The 19490-nt window shown below is 38.5% G+C and overlaps 2 protein-coding genes across 2 annotated transcripts; both read right to left on the bottom strand.

The window, feature by feature from the left end:
* Positions 1-482: 482 nt before the first annotated feature.
* LOC149836868 (transcription and mRNA export factor ENY2-like) lies at positions 483-3068 on the bottom strand. The gene is made up of 6 exons (XM_090007156.1): positions 3029-3068; positions 2463-2526; positions 2258-2345; positions 2026-2120; positions 1772-1848; positions 483-748 (listed from the first exon to the last, which is right to left on the bottom strand). Coding segments are annotated over exons 2-6 (339 nt in total). The 5' UTR covers positions 2465-2526; positions 3029-3068; the 3' UTR covers positions 483-671.
* Positions 3069-8752: 5684 nt separating this feature from the next.
* LOC149836867 (1-deoxy-D-xylulose 5-phosphate reductoisomerase, chloroplastic-like) lies at positions 8753-18197 on the bottom strand. Its single transcript, XM_090005621.1, has 12 exons — positions 17888-18197; positions 16965-17140; positions 15457-15543; positions 15216-15341; positions 15031-15093; positions 12439-12588; positions 11711-11778; positions 11405-11516; positions 11165-11269; positions 10947-11068; positions 9994-10140; positions 8753-9135 (listed from the first exon to the last, which is right to left on the bottom strand). The coding sequence occupies exons 1-12, from the start codon at positions 18000-18002 to the stop codon at positions 8970-8972; spliced, it is 1437 nt and encodes a 478-aa protein (XP_089861747.1). The 5' UTR covers positions 18003-18197; the 3' UTR covers positions 8753-8969.
* Positions 18198-19490: the final 1293 nt, after the last annotated feature.

Below are 19490 nucleotides of genomic sequence, written 5' to 3'. Positions count from 1 at the left end.
CAACTTTTTTAGAAAAAAAAATACTTATTTTTAAGTGCTTCCAAGAAACACCCTTTGTTAATATTAACAGGAGTCAAAATATAATCGATATAAAAATATTTTAAATAGACAAAATACAATTATGAATTTGTGATGAAAATTGCATTTTTATTGACTATATATGAGAAAAGACTACGCAATTGATAATCTTAATTGAATTCATTCATGGCAATTTATCGAAAGGCCAAAGAATGATTTATAAGACAAAAAGCTATTGGGTGTTATATGTTGCTCAAAGCCAATAAATCATTCAGTGGAAGCCCTGTCCTAGGCAGACCTGTTGATCTTTCTTTGCTAGTCTTCTCTCTGTATATAAACTAATAACTTTGTTAGGGCGAAAATAGTGATGGTTAATATACTTACATTCCATGAACTATTCTCATATAGGTTTAGAAAAACTCAGTTGAATTGAAGGACAACTCTTTTTTAAGATCTAGGGATCATTTAAAAATTATACATAACATGTAAGTGGTATCTAATTTCAGGTTCAGTAAAATCAATATATCTGTTCGTAAATAGAGTCCATGCCAAAAACATCTCTTTCTCTATATATATGCATGGTGAGTGAGGAATCCTGATGAACATCACACTCGCCGGTTACAGCAGGGTACCGATAATCCAACCAATGGCTTCTAATCAACATGAACATTCATTAGGAAGGTTCTAATGCGTTGCAGCAGCTCAGCCTTTATAGCATCTGGCACAGTGGCTGCAAAAAAGAAGAGTTCCGTTAATGGAACAAAATAAACAAGCAATTATATATAATGCACTCAACAATAACTACCATGGGTTCATGGATTTGCTTGAGATTTTCTAAAGCATGTTTTAAGTTAAGAAATGGGTTACCAATGTGTGCATGGAAAAACATGATTTGCACAGATGTAAAATCATAGCATGACCTGGTGACTCATCAAAGTGAAAGTGGCAGCAACATTCCGTAGAGAATTCTCTATGCCACATTATTCTAAATCACTCGGATTTAAAGATGTAAACAACATCAAACTTTGTTTAGTAAAATCCCCAGCCTTTCATAATCTAAAACAAAATCATTCACTGCATTAGGATTCCGAAGTTTGGATTGCTATGCCTAAATTTAGAGCATCAATCTCAAGAAAATCTGCAAAAACAGCCGCACTTCACACATGCTGAGAATTGTGAGCTGCACCCCACACATGCTGAGAATTGTAATACCATATGAATCACGCAAAAGAAAAATAGAGCAAAAAAACAAAAACTACCACCATGCGCTAAGATTAACAAAATAAAACAAAGTAACAGAGGGGCATAGATCATAAAGCACATAATGCCAAGAAACCAAGGAAGAGCTTCATCCTCCCCCCCCCCCCCCCCTTAAAAACTAAAAATAAAAGATGGCACACGGAATGGGACAAGCCATGGTAAGTTTGGTAACCCATCCGCAGCTTAAGCTTTCACAAGTCAGCAGAGTTGATAAGAAATCAGAAAACCACAAGAAATAGCACCAAATCCAACATTTGAAAAAAGAAAAGCAACTCGTCTATTTAAGAAAAACAAACAAGTCAGCAGAGTTGATAAGAAATCACACCACCACAAGAAATGGCATCAATTTCAACATTTGAAGGAAAAAAAACAAAAACCATCTCTTCTATTTGAGAGAAATAAATTCTTCATTTGAAAAATAAAAAAGAAATCCTGTAGATAAGAACATAAATTATACAATCCACCAACAATGGAAGGTTATTGCAATACTCACATCTGCCCCTTGGGGTAATTACATGAACAAGTTCATCCACAGTCACGTTTTGCCTTCCTTTTTTCCTTGCAAAAGCCCTGTCAAAAAGGAGAAAGGCATTGGTCTCTGAAAATGGAGAATAAAACTCAGGAAAACGAGGAGTATATTCACAATTTGATATTCATCGAAAATAATGATGCCCAGATAACAAAACCCCAAAATTGTGCATTGCAAAAAAAAAATCAGAAAGGAGAACGCAGACAGAAGAGAAGAACCTGCACAAAGCGTGCATTTCGTCCCTCCATCCACACTCAATCAACCTCTCTCTCAAAAGCTCCTTCAATCTCTCCTTTTCTCCACTCTCAATCAGCTAATCAATCGCAATCAAGAAAACAAAAACCCGTGTTATAGATAATCGAACCAAACAAGTCCCAGCAGAAAAAATAAAGGAAGAAAACAAAAACTCCAAATTGAGGAAAAAAAAACACTCAGTAACTATAACCGCACCTTAATGTGGATGATTTCCTGAAGAGTTGGCTTCTGCTCGCGCTCCTCGTCAGCGTCGGGCGTGGGAGGTCTATTAATGGAAGCCCTCCTTCAGAGATTAAAAAAAAACAGATTTTCCAAAGATTCAGTAAATTCATGAACTAACAACTACTCTCTGACGAATTACACAGCGTGAATAAATAGCAAAAGTGGAGAGAATTCTCACATAGTTTGAATTTGAATAGATCCAAATCAATTGTGAAGTTCAAACCAAACCAATAATATCAATCCTGCCGATGCGTGCATCAGAGAAAAATACAAAGGAAACGAAAAAGGATAGGGTCAGCAGAACGATTAACAAAAACCCAATTTCCTAAACCGAATTTTTAATAAGGATAATAGGCAGATTATCTAGAATACAGATCCACGGTTTAATGAATTGACGAATAGAAAACCCAACATGAGAAATAAAACAACAAAACAACTCTTTTCTCCCTTTTAGCAAAGAGGGGGGGGGGGGGGGGGGGGGGGGGGCTCTGCTTATCCGCATGCGCGGGAAATTCTGGAATAATGCATTATGCTGCACCAACCGATTTCCCGAATTATCTCGGTTTTCCGTATAACTGGAGTGCATCCAAAACGCTTCCCTGGTTAGAGTTCAGCGGAATCAGGAGAAGCTGTGAGCATCGGATAGGGGAGCATTTTAGTGGCAGATAAGAGGAGTATTCTTACGGAAAATATAATTCCGGCGGTGTATTCGCCGGAAAATTACAATATTGGAGTTGTACTCACGAAGTTCGCCGGAAAAACAACGGCCGTACGGCTAAACTGCAATACTCCTAGTCCTATCGTCTTTCTTTGTGTTGTCGTTTAGACCTTTCAGTATATAGTGGGACTCTTCAATCAACACCGGGTCTGGCAGCCGCCCCGGTTCCAGATCCGGGACAGGATCTTGTTTGGATCTGACCTAATAAGACCCAAGTATGGATGGCAGTGGACAGGGGTAGGGGTGGCAATTGGGTCGGGTTGGCGGGTCGGGTTGGTGGGTTGGCATGTCAGCATACCTCAACCCGAACCCGACCCGTTTATTAAACGGGTCGGCTGTGGCAAACACGAACCCGACCCGTTTAATAAACGGGTAACCCGACACGACCCGCCAACCCATTTAATAAATGGGTTGGGTCGGGTAAACGGGTTTTCAGGTTCGCGGGTCAGGTTGGTGGGTCGGGTTGGCGGGTTGACGGATCGGGTTGGCAGGTAGGCGGGTCGGGTTGACGGGTTGGCGGGTCGGGTTGGCGGGTCGGGCAGACGGGTTGGCGGGTTGACCCACCCGCCTAACCCGTTTATTAAACGGGTCAGCCGGGTTGGCGGGTTGCATACCCCCAACACGAACCCGACCTGTTTAATAAACGGGTTGCGCGGGTCGACCCGTTTATTAAACGGGTTGGCTTAAGCCCAACCCGAACCCGCCTAAGAGGCGGGTTGGGTTGGCGGGTCGTGTCAGAAATTGCCACCCCTAGACAGGGGGAAAGCGGGGCCCCGCCCCGTTTGGACCGGGGATGAAGGGTATGAAACGGGGATGGAGGTGGGGACGAAGGTTAAAATCCATCCCCGTCCGGGGGTGGAGGCGGGGATGGACGTGCACTTTTCCCCGCCCCACCCCGACTACTTTTCCCCGCAATATCCCCGCCCCGCCTTATCCCCGTTTGAACCGGGGATGGAGGACATGAAACGGGGATGAAGGATAAAATCCATTCCCCGCCGGGGATGGAGGCGGGGGTGGAAGATAAAATCTTGAGGCGGGGCGGGGGTGGAGACCTTGTCCCCCGCCCCACTGCCATCCCTAGACCCAAGACAGCTTGATATTGGTTGATTAGGGATCAAGTCAGACTATTGGAACCAGCTAAAAAAATCTTTAAAAAACAGAAAGAAAAGCCCCAAAGGGGTTTGGCGCAGTGGAATGGGGCTTACGCTGCAAGTTGGGCCATCTAGGTTCAAATCCCATGGGCGTCAGTCTTTGCGCAACCTGAAGTGTGGCGGCGAGGGGTAAGCTCACAGAGTTTTGTGCTGTTAGGACAGTGATTGTAAGTATGACAGGCAAAGCGCAAAGCGCCACTACGGTCAGGTCTTTGATACTGGGGCGGTTTCTTCATGTAAATATATAAAAAGCAGAAAAAAAAGACTCAAAGGATGATTTTTGTTTTTGGTTTGATGAAAGATTGATAGGTGTGCCTAGGGCTGGACAATGGGCGCACCCGGGCTGGCCTGGCCCATTTAGTAGACAGGCTTGGTCTGGCCAGGCCTGATCAAGCTCAATTAGTTTGACTAATTAGGTCAGTCCTAAGCCCAGTTAGGGCAGGCCTAGGTCTAACACCAAGCCCACCAGCCTGCCCATTTGTCTCATGGGTTTGCGAGTAAATCTTATATTCACAACATTTCTCATTTGTTTCTTCGAATTCATAGGTTCTTTTAACAAAGAATAATGCAAATAAGATGGATTGATTTTTTGAATCACACACACACACATATATATATATATATATATATATATATATATATATATATATATATATATATATATATATATATATATATATATATATATATATATATATATATATATATATATATATATATATATATATATATATATATATATATTAGTAATGATACAGTGATCCTACTCCCATCTAATAGATCTAATGTTTTATTTTTTTTGAGTTTTTTTGTTCACCAGGCTCTATAGATATGATCTCCATGCATTTTTTAAGAGAAAACTGGATCATGTGATTGTGATATACATGTAAGGTTTTTAAGATCTTCAAAAATCAACAACCCACAATGTATCAAAAATGATTACTTAAAAGTTCTTATTTTTATACCCAAAAAACAAGATCCAAGACATGATTCTTATCAACTAAACCATGCTGAATGCATCTGTGCAGTCTGACTGGGAAGATGCAACCCACCTATGGTTTCTACTAGATGGGTGTAGGTGCTGCCCTTAGTGCCTATATATATATATATATATATATATATATATATATATATATATATATATATATATATATATATATATATATATATATATATATATATATATGAAATATGAGAATTAGAAATATGGGCATCTTGAATACCTTTTTGCAAATCCAACCATGTGGATGTGCTTGGCATGTTGAATTTGCTAGGAATCAACCATTGGATCATGTGTTTTGGATGAAAAATATGAATTTTGAGTGCTTAAATTTTATAAAGATTATGAACCATTGGTTTTAAAACCTTAAAAAATCAGGTTTAAGCATCAAAATCGGATGATTCAAGAGCAGGTTCTTATAAATCCAAGCATGTAAATCACATCGGTACCGTTAGATTAAAAAAAAAGGAAAAAAAATCTATTAAAATAGCAGTTCACAAATAGTTTTCATATATATATATATATATATATATATATATATATATATATATATATATATATATATATATATATATATATATATATATAGTGTGTGTGTGTGTGTGTGTGTGTGTGTGTGTGTGTGTCAACGGGTCAGATGTAACCTGTTATCTGAACCGATTTTGAATCCGATAGTCAGATTCAGTAGCCAAATCGCGATTTGATTATAAATTAGATTCAGATTAGGTATTAATTTTTCATTGAAATCCGAATCTGAATCCAATTAAAACCCAAATCCAACTAAGATCTGAATCCGGTTAGGTGTAAATATGAGGTTTTATACTAGTCAGATTCGGATTCAATTTTATCTTTTTTCATCCGAATCCGACCCGTTGACATCCCTGCTGCAGGTAGCTAGTTAGCCCACGGGCTGGCTTGATCTGAGCTGAGATTTTGTTGGTTCAAGCCTTCTTCTAAAAACTAGGCCCAAGCCTAACCTGTTCGGGCCGGGCCACAGGTCACCCGCGTGCTGCCTGGCCCATTGTCCAGCCCTAGGTGTGCCCAAGTTCTGATGTGCACCCATAGTACCAACCTTCAATTGTCCAATTAAATGACCGAACAGTTATAAAAAACCTATATGCATGATTACATAATTTTCTCAGTGAAAAACTGGTTTTGAAATTTGAATCATGTAATTAGGATGTTTAAGAAGAATTTTGAAGTGATTTAAAAATCAACAACCCACGATGCACCAAAATTTTATGACTAACAAATATGGTTTTTACTCTAACAAAGACATGAATAAATAAATAAATAAATAACCTTAAATTATGGTCCTTAGTAAGCAAACCATGTTGAACACATCTACTCGGTGACATTGAGTGCGAGAGGTAAAGGGGTGTAAGCAGGTTGGACTTGGGTCAGATCTAAACAATCCAGAGTTTGACCTAATTGGATACCAATCCGAATGAGATTGGCTAAAACCCAATCCAGGTTTTACTGGCTTAAACTCTGACATTTACATGTGTTTAGATTCAGATCTAATTGGACTCGGACTCGGGTTCAGATGCAAAATTCAATATGGAATCCGGATCCAATTGCTATTTGGATTCACATATGGATTAGATGTCAGATCTGACCTGTTGACATCCCTAGAGGGGTTGTCGACACATGAGCTCACTCTAACTGAGGGCCATCGTACTAGCTTTGTGCTTGAACCCAACAATGACTGTGCTGGTGCCTATCAGGGATAGGTTAACCTAGTGGGTAGTCCCTTACCGGGTCTAGGCAAGACTGGACCAGTATGATGCTCGCCTTTACTGTTACATAAATGGACAAAACAAGAAATTAAAATCTAAAATGAAAAAGATCATAATTCTTGATAAAAGAAGTATATCAAAAACTAAACAGAGATTAGAGGATAAAGAGCTGGGTGGGAGTCTTCATCTCCTTTGATCTCTGAGCTTAGTCTCCCTCCTTTTTTTTTCTTTTAATATTATTATTATTATTTCTAATCAAGATTGGGCTTCTAGTGCATGGGCACATTGGTTAAGGTGCATGAAAATTAGGCCATGGGGGGTGAAGGTCCTAGCCTCGGAGTTTTATGCTGCCAAGACAATGGATATGTTTCCGGTCCCGGATGTGGTTCAGGGCTGACATAATAAATGTGGGTACCTCCTCCCAACACCACCCACGAGAGAAATAGAGCTCATGTTTGCACAAAGAATAATTACCTGAAAATTTTCATAATCTATTGGCAATTGATCTTCATTAGGAAGAAGTCCCTTTAAAGCTGTCGAATACCTCTCTTCTATGGGGAATTTCTCCTTACTAAGGAGATCGGATAGGAACAATTAGGCCTTCAAGCTACCAACAGGGGCTCCGCTTGTTTGGCAGGAGCTGTCACTGCAGGTCACCTTGTGTCGGGACGTTGCAAGTTCAAAACCCAGTGGTACATTATATAACTGGTGTGAGTCTGCCTAACCCCAGCTTGCCTATCAAAAAATAATTAGGCCTTCAAGCTCGCTACGCTAAATTTCCATGTGCTCAATTAGTATGTGTAAAATCTTTATTAAAAAGAAAGCGAGCCTAAGATTTGGATGACTGCATGAACTGTAAACCATTTGTACTAGATGACTGAAAGGAACCCCGCTAACTGAAACATTGCTAATTTTTAATGTTTTCTGCACATCTGACCCTCCAAATGTGATCTACATGTTTGAGTTACTAGAAATCAGTGCCTGGATCACGTTATCCCAAAGTGTATATGTAAGCTTTTACAGGGGCTGAAAAAGTGTACAATGCACCAAAGTTTTGACCCTCATAAAATCATATTTTTACATCGAAAATAATATGATCCAAGAGCCGATTCCTACTAATTTGCCCATGCTAAACACGTATATGGGGTTAAATTCTCCAAAACAACATTCCACTATAAGTTCCAACTAGAGGGTTCTTTTTTTTTTAAAGGCAAGCTGGGGTTAGGCAGACACTTACCAGTTATACGACACCAATGGGGTTTGAACTTGCAACGTCCCAACACAAGGTGACGTGCACTAGCTGCTCCTGCCAGACAAGCAGAGCCCTGGTTGGTCCAACTAGAGGGTTCTTTGCCGATGAGAGAACCAAACACTTTCGCATCTTGGCTCAAGCAAATCTTCAGTTGTTCTAAAGATCTATTTGAGTCTGTTAGCTGACTCCTCATTGTCTGTTGTTCTTGTATGATCTGCCATAGTTATCAATGGAATGTTTTTCTTCTTAAAAAAAAAGGCAGTCAAAAAGCTATTCTTAACCCACTCGAGCAAAACAGGAGCAGATCCAGTGTCCAAGGCAGGACACCTTATAAGGTGTTCTGACTTTTGCCCAACTAGGGGGAGCAACGTAGTTTCCCCTATAAAAGAAGGGGGCAACCTCTTATTAAAGAGGGGGCTCAGTGTACTGCCCCCTCCCCTGCCCCCCAATTAAAAGGGCCGAACAATTATAAAGTGTTCGGTCCCAACCACAGAACCACGCCACGAGCAAAACCATGGAAGCATTTGAAACTCCTGGTAGAGCAAGAAACATGGCATCTGTTATTTGTATAGAAATAACTAATGGTATCACCTACTTTTTGCTGAAGCTTTGATAAATGGTTATTGTTTGGATGACAACACAACCATGACATCTCTCTCAGATAAAAGAAACAAGATAATTACATCATCAATGTTTCCCTGTTGCAAATAATACAATTGAGAGACCATAAGCAAGTGGATCTCGCCCATTAAGGAGGGGGAGGAGATGGACACCCACACCAAGTTTGAACCACCTTATTAAGACAATCCTCCCTGCAAAACGGATCTATACTGCAACAGGAGTCACGCCTGACAGTCGTAAACCAGCTGCATACTTTCTGGCCCATAGGTCGTAATGTATGATCTCCTCCAGGGAAGGACTCCGCACCAACTCCTCCTGGTGTTTCTCGCATGTCATCTCCACAACCTTGAATATGTCCAAGTAGCTAATTCTGCAATTCAATTGTGGAGAAGAAAACAGTAATGTACCAAACTGCTGTTAAAATGCATACCGAACCTCACACGCCAACCTAAATAGACAAGCTTCATGCTTCAATTACAACGTTTGTGAAGATGCTAATCAATGTCCAACTGTAATTCTATGCCAAGGCCCACTAAAGACCCTCATCCCAAATATCTTGCTGCTAAGTAAATCTTCAGTTTTCTAAGCAGGCAGCAGTTTCAAAATGGAAGAAAATGAAATGCCTAGATGTGATTTCTTCTTCTAAACAGGCAGCATTTTCAAAATGGAAGTAACTGCAGGTGTTAAGCGATAACCTACTAATAGATGTCAGAAGGGATGCATCTATGGCATGAAATGTAAGATATATTAATGGGCACCAAAAGCAGTAACCCTCAGACTTGGTGATGGCAACTGCAGAGCCATTTCTGTGCCTGACTGAGTGAAGATACCAGGTCCAAGATGGCATGCACTCGAAGCCTAGTCAAGCCGCAAATAAACATGCAATTATTATTATAAATGCAGCATTATCATATTCATCAGAAGCAGGGCTATTTTCATTAATTCATAAAATTCTGGAGGGATTGTGTATGTTTTTAACTTTTTTTTTTCAGGGTAGTTAAGCTGGGGTATAACCCCGTGGGAATCAAACCCAAAATTCCTTGGTAATGATAGTATAACTTAACCATCCAGTTGCATAATTTTAATAGATCAGGATCTTCAATGTATTCTTCAGATAAATGTTCAGTCCTGTTGGGTCAACATTGTTGCTAATAAGATAATTATAGCATCTTAAAAACCAATAACGGAAAATAAGAAATCTAAGTCACCAAAAGGGACAAACGCATACCTTTCATTAATAAACATCTCAACTGCCTTCTCATTTGCAGCACTAAGAACACCAGTCATGGTGCCTCCAGCACGACCAGCAGCATAAGCAAGATCCATAGAAGGATATTTCACGTTATCTGGAGCTTTAAATGTAAGTGAGCCCAATCTGCATTAAATGGATCAACTGCTTCACCATCTTGAAGGATAAAGCAAATATCATGAATAATGATGATGTACAAAAAACTAGAAGAGAAAAAATTAAGTTGTCACTGCAACTACAATTTCTTCTGTACCGATATTGCCGCTACCACCATCAACAACTGTAAGGCCCTGTTTGGAATCTGTAGCTGGGATGGGCGTTTATGGAGATTATGCATTTGAAGAAGTGGCAGCTGCCAAATCCATTGTTTAGTGTAAATACAAAGGAGAAAGGGCCTCACTTCTCATCCCAAATGCATAGATGCCCATCCCAGCTACCAGATTCCAAATGGGACCACCAAGGTAATTTGACCAAGATTTTACCTCGGGACCACCAAATGCATAAACCCCCATCCCAGCTACCAGATTCCAAACAGGGCCTAAGAGTTGAACCATAACCACCGCCACCACCAAATTATTGTTGCTAGGCCCCATGACTTGCATTGTTTAGAAGTTCCTAGGAATAGGTATCACAAATGGGGCAAAACTTTATTGTTCTATCCATAGAAGTGTGAGCATACTGGTACAAGAACTAGTTAGCAACCAAATTGTAGATAAGCAACGCACTTGTAAGCAGAAACATAACTTGTGTGTTCTGTGTTTGTGTCCAAAAGGATTTATTGATAACTTGGTATAATTTTAGTGTCATAGGTAGAAACGTTTTGCTCAGAGATAAACAATCATTCAACTCCAATAAAAATAGTAAACAACAGCACATATATAGAACAAAAAGAAAGTTAAATTGAAAGGGCTCTTAGAGCAAGTGGAACGTACTTGCAAAGATCAAGACGAGGCCAGGTGATCTCCGAGCAATATATTCTGTCTGGCCATGATAATGTGTATAGGATTGGCAGGCGCATATCTGGCCATCCCAATTGAGCCAGAACCGAAGAATCCTATTTTTTAAAAGAAACTAGAAAATCACTACTTTGCTTCTATCAAAATCACATAAAAAGCAAGAAGAATGACTTATGTGGAAATACAAGTCAAACCTGTGTTTCAATCATTGAGTGTATAATCGACTGCGGATGGATTACAATTTCAATGTCATCATACTCGGCTCCAAAAAGGTAGTGTGCTTCAATCACTTCGAGCCCCTATTAAGTGCACAAATATTAGTTAAGGGTCCAAAACAATTAAAAGAAAATGTAATAGAGTACAAAATTGCAACAAGCAATAATCTGACACAAAGTGGAGTAAATTCAACAGAGCTAAATAGAGGAAGACAATGCCTTGTTGAATAAAGTAGCAGAGTCCACTGTGATTTTCTTCCCCATATTCCAGTTAGGGTGCTTTAAAGCATCAGCAACTTTCACTTCTTTCAATTTTTCAACAGGCCAGTCTCTATCAAATATGCCCATCAAGAAAACAATCAGGATTTGGGCAAATTTGAGCACAGCAATCCATTTTCAAAATTTTCATCAACTTGAGAACGAATTCATTATTTAGACAAATTTTTTTCGCTGAAGCTTAAAGCATAGAGTGAGATGGCAGATAAAAAAAATATCAGTGTCTTAGAGATTATCGATAATCCATACCGGAAGGCACCTCCAGATGCTGTCAAAATAATGCGCCGAAGTGCATTTTCTGGCAATCCCTGAATACACTGCATAATTTGAAACTTTTTAGAAGCTGCAATAATCTTTTTGGATGCAAGATAAGTTGAAATCCTGTTCTTACATGTGTAAAAGGATGAGAGCGGATCCACCCAACTGCTATTGCTTAGTGGGGGTGGAATGATTAGGGCTGGGAAACGAGATGAGCAGCTCACTGTTCATCTTGGCTCGGCTCATGAGAAGCTCGGCTTGGAAATTGAGCTCGGCGAGACAAGCTATGACCCAGCTGGTTTAGGTTAATGAGCGAGCACAAACATGACAATCTCAGCTCGGCTTGGCTATATAGGCTCGTTTTGCATATTATATATTTACATATTATATATTTTATACATATTTATATATATTATATATATAATATGCATATTATATATTTTTTATGCATGCATTATACATATATTATGTATATTTTATATATGGTCAAGCTTAAAAAACACTTAAAAAACAATTTTTTTAACGAACCAGCTCGTGATCGGCTCGTAATGAGCTCGGGCTCGCCGAGCTCACGAGCCGAGCCCGAGCAGGGGTGTACCCTTAACGAGCCGAGCTCGAACAGCCCAAGCTTGGCTCCTTCAGATCTTTTACCAGCTCTAGGAATGATGCAACTCTCCCATATGAACAACAACACACAAAATACCAACAAGCTATTTTACCTGGAATATTGCAGAATGTTCAGAGTCTGCAGGTAGTATTTTAACTTGATGTTTATGTGCAAGAGGAAGAACAAAAGGCCCTCCAGCAATAAGTGTCTCTTTATTTGCCAATGCTATATCCTTTCCCGCCTCTATGGCAGCTACGGTGGGCTGGAGACAGAAAAATCCATACATCAATAAGCAGTCCTCTACAGGTTCAAAATATCCAAGCATAATCAGTCGTCTTCAAAGTCAAGCACCCAATACATCCTCAATGAGGAGTGATGAACAAAGAATAAAAAAACCAGCATCAACATGATTCTATATGTAAGGATCTAATAGGACATCCTTCATTAGCTTATGGATAGTAAGCAACTACAGGATTTCCTTAGATGATTAAAAAGCAATGCATCAAGGCCATGGCAATTAGTAGAGAAGTTGCTGCAACTTCCAAATTCAAATCATACATTGAACATATTGAGTCTAGAATTGCCTTTTGACCATGCTTGTTTTTCCGCCTGTCAGAAAAGTTTTGGATGAGCCTTAACATTTAAACAATGACTATGTCATTTCTTGATTGAGTTCTAAAGCATCTAGTAGTGGCCACTGTCTCAATCACCATGATGACTAATGTTTTACATTTCATTATGGGATATAAACTTGAAGCACAATGTCCCCTCATGCTTTTCCAATGAGAACATACCCCATGTCCACTTTTACCATGTTCAACTTGATGTTTGGTGGCATACATCTCATCCCTCTTAAGCAGTTCATTTTATCGGACCACATTTGAGAAGTACTCTTTGTCATGAAACACTAAAGAGAAAAGATAATGTCACTAAGTAACAAGGAAATGCACAAGCACACAAGAAATAGGCCACTAATGGGCAAGAATACAACAAGCCACAAAGTGGCAATTTACAAACCTAAAATGAGAAAGAGAGCTAAAATATTGAAAAATATTATTAAGAAGAGCTTCAAGAAGCTTGAGGATTACATGGGGCAAAACCCCATATTTATACACAAGAGGGGACCCAAGGAGGGGCTCCCATAGGAACGTTGGAGCCCCTCCAACGGTCATATTTATGACCTCCAACGTTCATATGGTGGCCCCTCCAATGATGTAAAAAAAGAAAAAGAAAAAAAAGACAAAAAAGACAAAAAAGAAGAAAAAAAGAAAGCATATTCCAAATAAATATGCGTGGAACAAGTGAAAAGACTATTTTACCCCTAGTGGGTATTACAATATATATATATATATATATATAGAGACACATAGACATATATATAAAATATATATGTATAGGTGTCTCTCTATATATGTATATAGATATATATGTAATATAATTTAATACTCTTTGCAACAGTTCTCTAATTTCTTTTACCTATTCTTTGTTTGTATACCTTGAGCGAGTTTTCTTTCAGAAGATTACTTTCTTATTTGTATGCGTTAATCTATATGTCCCAAAAATTACTTGCTTATTTGTACGCATTAATCTATATGTCCCAAAAAGGAACATAAACCCTGAGATGTTTAAGGATAAATCTACTCTTGCTGTAAAATATAACCTATTTGTGTTTTCATCACACGCATTCCACCATGCTAATGACATAACTATTACTTGTGGGGTAATGCTGACCAACAATGTCAACTTATCCAATCACAGATATCTATATAGGCTTTCCTATGTTAAAGCATTGTATAAAAATCTCTCTATACGAATACATACAATAATTTCCTAAACAAGTAAAGACTATGTGATATACTGATATGTTTCATAATAACTTATGAAGAGAACCATAAAATATCACCAGTAGCCATTCTAAATCCATCTGTAAAAAGAAGCTTATCAAACAACAAAAGAGTGACAGATGGAATGGCTTTTAAAGATTGGTGTCCTCCCTACTTGACATTTTTCATGATTTACCCTCATCCCTTGATTACCCATTTGGATGGATGACCAATATGTTATGTGGTCTACAACCTCTCTCTCTCTCTCTCTCTCTCTCTCTCTCTCTCTGTGCAAATTATGAATTTGCTCCCACAGGGCCCAAATAATAGTCTTGACCTCACCAACAATCATACAACAAATAACAAAGTACGTGATCTAGTCAAACTTTCAGCAACCTTACTGACAGCTTGAACCTCTTCACACCCACTCAGACGTCTGTGGCAACTGAGGAGCAAAGAAAGGAAAACAAGCTAATGTATGAGAAAGCAGATGGACAAACAATGAGCATAAAACACCATACTCATGCATGAGATAAACTAACAGATGGACATCCATGACTGCAAGTTCAGATTAAGTGTGTGCATGATTACAATGCAAACATTAACCAAATTATTTCACATCTAAGAAAAAATCTACGTGGTGTGACCTGATTACTTTAGCTTACAACTAACCTCGTGTATATCAAACAAACATCAATATCATACTAGTCTATCCATGATAGATTGCTCAATTCATGGCATGAATTTCATTAGAACCAAAACATCTAGATAGCATAAGAAAAAGTAAAACCACGTATCTGAACTTGGTTGATCTAGTGAAGACATGCTAAACATAACAACTAAAAGAGAAAATGCCTTTTATAAAGCAATGCATGATTTACCTTCAAACCTGCACATCCTACTATTCCAGTAACTACAGTAACAGCATCTGGATGACGAGCGACCTAAAGATTGAAAAACAAAGAAAAATATGAAAAATATAGAGAAAGAGGAAAATTAACACCATACAGTGAAAGCATAAGCCTTAACTCCAGGCGACGGGATGATTCAAAAAGTGGAATATTACCTCTATAACACCCTCCTCTCCAGGAATGATCTCAGGCTTGTGCTCAAAGTTAGCTAATGCATCTTTAAGTTCATCAATTACAGATTCATTTCTAACAGCAACCAATTTAGGTTTGAATTCTTTCACCTGGATCACAAATATTGACAATTACCCAAGTTCAATAGAGAAGTTCTTTAAAAGACAAAGTACAGTAAACTATTAATGCTGCCAGCCTCTTTGGATAGAAAAACTGTATAATCACCTGCTCTGCCAGAAGAGTGACATTTGAACCAGCTGCCAGAGCAACAACCTGAAACTTATCTGGGTTCTCCGCAACTATATCCAATGTCTGAAATTTCAAACAACAGAACTTCCTGAGAAGCATTTTCATAAAATGCATGCAAATAGGCCACAAGCATGTCAAATGCTACGCATAAAAAACAGAAGGCAGAGATGTCTGAAATATTCCAATAACTTTTTGGGCATGAGTGCATGGAAACCATAGTTGAAATAAAAGACCATGCAGCATTTTTATAATCTTGAATATATCAATATTCTGAAGTTGAGATTTTTGTAGCTTCAAAGGTATCTTGCTTATTTAATGCAAAGTTGTCTACTTTAAGGGGTTTCTGTATAGAAACATTGCATTACAAATATTCAGGTTTCACCTAAATGTTCAACATAACAAAACTTACCTTGTTCACGTTATGATAATCCACCAAAAACTGGTAACCCACATGTCAAAATTGAACAAAAAATGGAGCAACATGCAATATCACCCAATTATTTATAATATTGAAACATTTAGGTGCATCCAAAGGTAAATTTTGTGGTACATCAAGGCACATTAAGGTAAATTTTGTGCTTCAATCAGTTAGAAAAAATAGCTTTGACTTGGTTGGCCCTGGCTGAAGCGACATCAAAGATATAAGGTTGTTTTGTATGGTCACACTTGAGTGGGGAAGGAACCCAAGGTTATACCAACAGCCAATCATAAGATAAAACATCAATAACAAAAGTTGAATAGATAAATAAATAAGGGGTTCTGTTCTAAATTAAGAAAACTGCATTTTACAAGACAGAAAAGGGGCTACAGATTGCTTGTTCCCATGTAAAGGATTGGATGCAGCCGGCTAGAAGTCATGGGTCTCAGCCTTTCACATGGCCGCAAGCAAACTTCTCAGCCTTCATACAATATCATTTTCATCCTTCACATGAAGGCAAACAGAATGGTGCAAAAGTCTCTAACAGCCTGAAAGGACATAGTGGACTTGACAGAGTCAAGCCCTTTCAAGTGACCAATTCAAACCGCTCCTCAGCTATAGAGTCCACATATCCAGCTCTGTGTGGCAGAAAACAGAGTTCCAGGCTAATCTTTTCAAGACAGATTATGATCTAAAAAGGAGCTAGTTTAGGCTGGTCATATTAACAACTACATTATGGGCATGATAAAGTTCTCATAAACATAAGTTTAAGAGAAAAAGCAGAAGGAAGGAAAACACAAACACAAACTCAGAAAACAGCTCCAAACGAAAACAAAAAGATCGGGTATCCACTATATGATCATTATTATATGTGTGGATCTTAATATGCATGAAAAACAACAATGGAAAAGCACCAAACAAGCTTACATTTGAAATAGGAAATCCATGAGCAATGATATCATGCTATTCTATCTAAATACAAAATCCAATCACGGGAGGAAAACACTATGCTGTTTATATATGCAACAATTCTAAATCAATTTCTACGTCAACCAAATTTGCTAACCTGTGTACCAATTGAACCAGTGGAGCCAACAATAGAGATGGGCTTCGGACCACTCCATTTGTTCTTGCTCTCGTCAGCAACAGCTCTTCCAGGCCACGCAGGCGGCGGTGCCTGCGCTGAGCAATGAATTCTTCTGGTGCTAAACTGATTGCCCTTCCTCTTGAAACCGACCCCGACTGCAAATTAAAGAGAAATTCAGAATTCAACAACAATCATAGATACGGATCACAATGTTAAATCCGAATCCTCTTTGACGTAGAAAGATAAATCTAAAAGAAAAAAATGTTTTTTTTTCGAATATGTCACAAGTGCCAACAAAGGGATGAGCTTAACGAATTCTTCATCTGCATTTTCTTAGAATAAGGCTAACGCGAAAGGAAAAAGGATTAAAAATCAAATAGAGCTACTGAATAGTTAAAGAACGATTGAACTCAACAGATGCAAAAGCACTTGAACCGTACAACGTAAAGATACTACTGTAAGTGAAAAACGTAGCGGAATTGAAATGGAAGCGAGAATTCAACAAAGGAAATCAAAGAAATATAATTCTCAAAAAAAAAAAATAATGTGTAAACATAAAGAATCTATTATGAATAAAAACGTACTAGTTTTGAAACGAAGTGAGACTTTCAAAAAAAAGAAAAAAGGTTCAAAGAAACATAATTCTCAAAAATAAAAAGAATCGCTAGTTAAATTCTAAGAATATTTAAAAAAGAAGAGAAGGAAATTTGCATCGCATCAATAATAACAAAAAACCAACAGAAAAGCGAAACCTTTTCTGTATAAACGGAAAGAAGGACCTTTAATTATCAAACAGATCACTTCGAAAAATCAAAATCGAAAAGAAAAACCAGAAATCTGATGAAAACAAAACACAATTCGCACTCAATTGCATGAATTAAACCCCAACAACTTCACTTCACCGTTAGCTGCTCTCTGGGGAATTCCTTTGGTGGAGTTGCGGGAGGAGACGCCGGAGAAGGAATCGAGGAATGAAGACCGGCCGATTTCGCCGGAAATCTGTAGCTTCAGAGACATCTCTTCGATTTCGACACCTCAAAAAGAGAGAGAGACAGAGAGAGAGAGGGAGAGAAAGGGAGATAATGATGATGATGATGATGAAGCACAAGGAAGGTGGTACTACAGAAGAAAATGAGAGGGAGAGGGACAATATAAATAGGAGAGGAAGAAGAGGAAGAGAAGACCAGGTGGATAAGACGAGACTCGGAATCCGCAAGCTGAGATGACGCATTTTATACCGGAATCTCTCCCCAAAATATCGTCGTTTCCTATTTTATCGAGTTCTTATCTGAAAAAATATCGTTAAGAAATTTTAATGAAAATAAAAAACATTTATTTTTTTAAAACGAAGACCTAAAAGATTTTCAAAATATAATTTCTCTCAGTTTTTTAGAGCCTGCGTGGTGGCAAGGACGGGACGAAATTGGCCTCTAAATTTTATGGAAGGATCCTTAAGGAAAAATGTGTGTAGTTTTTTATTGTTTTTAATTATAACGTGGCTTTCGTATTAAACGTGTTTAAAGCACCGTAATTTTCTAGAAACGTTTATAACACGAAAATAGTTTCTGCTTAGCTTTGGGCTTGTAGCAAGAGACGCACATTCCTGTATCGTACTACTACTAAGCAAGGGTGTCAACGGGTCGGGTTTGGTTTGGACTCAGGTGGAATCAGACCCAGAACTTATTTGAGATACTGGTACCTGGACTTGAGTCTAATATATCCGACTATAAGAGAAATCATACCCTAATCTTATAAAGATTAAATGAATCAGACCCTGACAATACCTGATAAAATAATATTTTTTATCCTTTTACATTTACATTGAAAATTTGCAGATCTTAGTCGAAACTCGGGTCGGGCCCGAGTCTGATATCAAATTTTACAAACCCTATCTGTCTCCGTATATTAATCGAACCCTTTGGTACTACCTGGATTGTAATTAATCAGACCTTCTTATTTATCACCAAACCCTAACCCTATAGGGTTTGATAATTAAACCTGACCTAGTGACGCCCCTACTACTAAGGCTATCAATGGGTCGGGTTTGCATCGGGTACCCCACTTAACCAGAACCTGAATTTTTTTAGTATGAATATAAAAGTGCTGGCTCGAACCTGAATTCCACTCGAGCAATATGTGAGCTGGGTTTGGGTTATGATTTTTGTCGAGTACTCCATCGGATTTGGTTTTTTGTCAAGTATCTGACCCGAACATAGTGATTTATAGGTATTTTTTGATGAAAAAAAACTTCCTAAATTACGCGGATTCGGGTTTGAGATTTCATTTTCGTAACTTGGCACAACTCGACAGTTAGTTGTTTGGGTACACCCTGATGGGTCGGGGCACCCCACTGTTGACAGCCCTAAGTCGTACAAAGTAGTACTGTTCCTAGTTAGCATAACGTCGTTTGGAACATGTGTCTTTCAATGAACAACCAAAAAAACGTGAAACTTCTTTTTCAATATTTAAAAAAAGGCCCTTTAGAAACATTTAGAACACGACAAT

This window comes from Nuphar pumila, chromosome 5 (assembly GCF_984573655.1).
Source record: "Nuphar pumila chromosome 5, dmNupPumi1.hap1.1, whole genome shotgun sequence".
NCBI lineage: Eukaryota > Viridiplantae > Streptophyta > Magnoliopsida > Nymphaeales > Nymphaeaceae > Nuphar > Nuphar pumila.
This window is presented reverse-complemented; position numbering and strand designations above follow the sequence as displayed.

Bases quoted from the DNA above. Each gene is read 5' to 3' on its own strand.
- LOC149836867 (XM_090005621.1), bottom strand. From the start codon at position 18,002: ATGTCTCTGAAGCTACAGATTTCCGGCGAAATCGGCCGGTCTTCATTC. The intron at 15,342-15,456 runs GTGATTATACAG...TTTGTGATCCAG, and splicing joins TCACTCTTCTGGCAGAGCAG to GTGAAAGAATTCAAACCTAA. The intron at 15,094-15,215 runs GTAATATTCCAC...TTCAATCTTTAG, and splicing joins GAGAGGAGGGTGTTATAGAG to GTCGCTCGTCATCCAGATGC.
- LOC149836868 (XM_090007156.1), bottom strand. The intron at 1,849-2,025 runs GTTCTTCTCTTC...CCTTTTTGACAG, and splicing joins GAAATGCACGCTTTGTGCAG to GGCTTTTGCAAGGAAAAAAG. The intron at 749-1,771 runs GTGAGTATTGCA...TCTTTTTTGCAG, and splicing joins AATTACCCCAAGGGGCAGAT to CCACTGTGCCAGATGCTATA.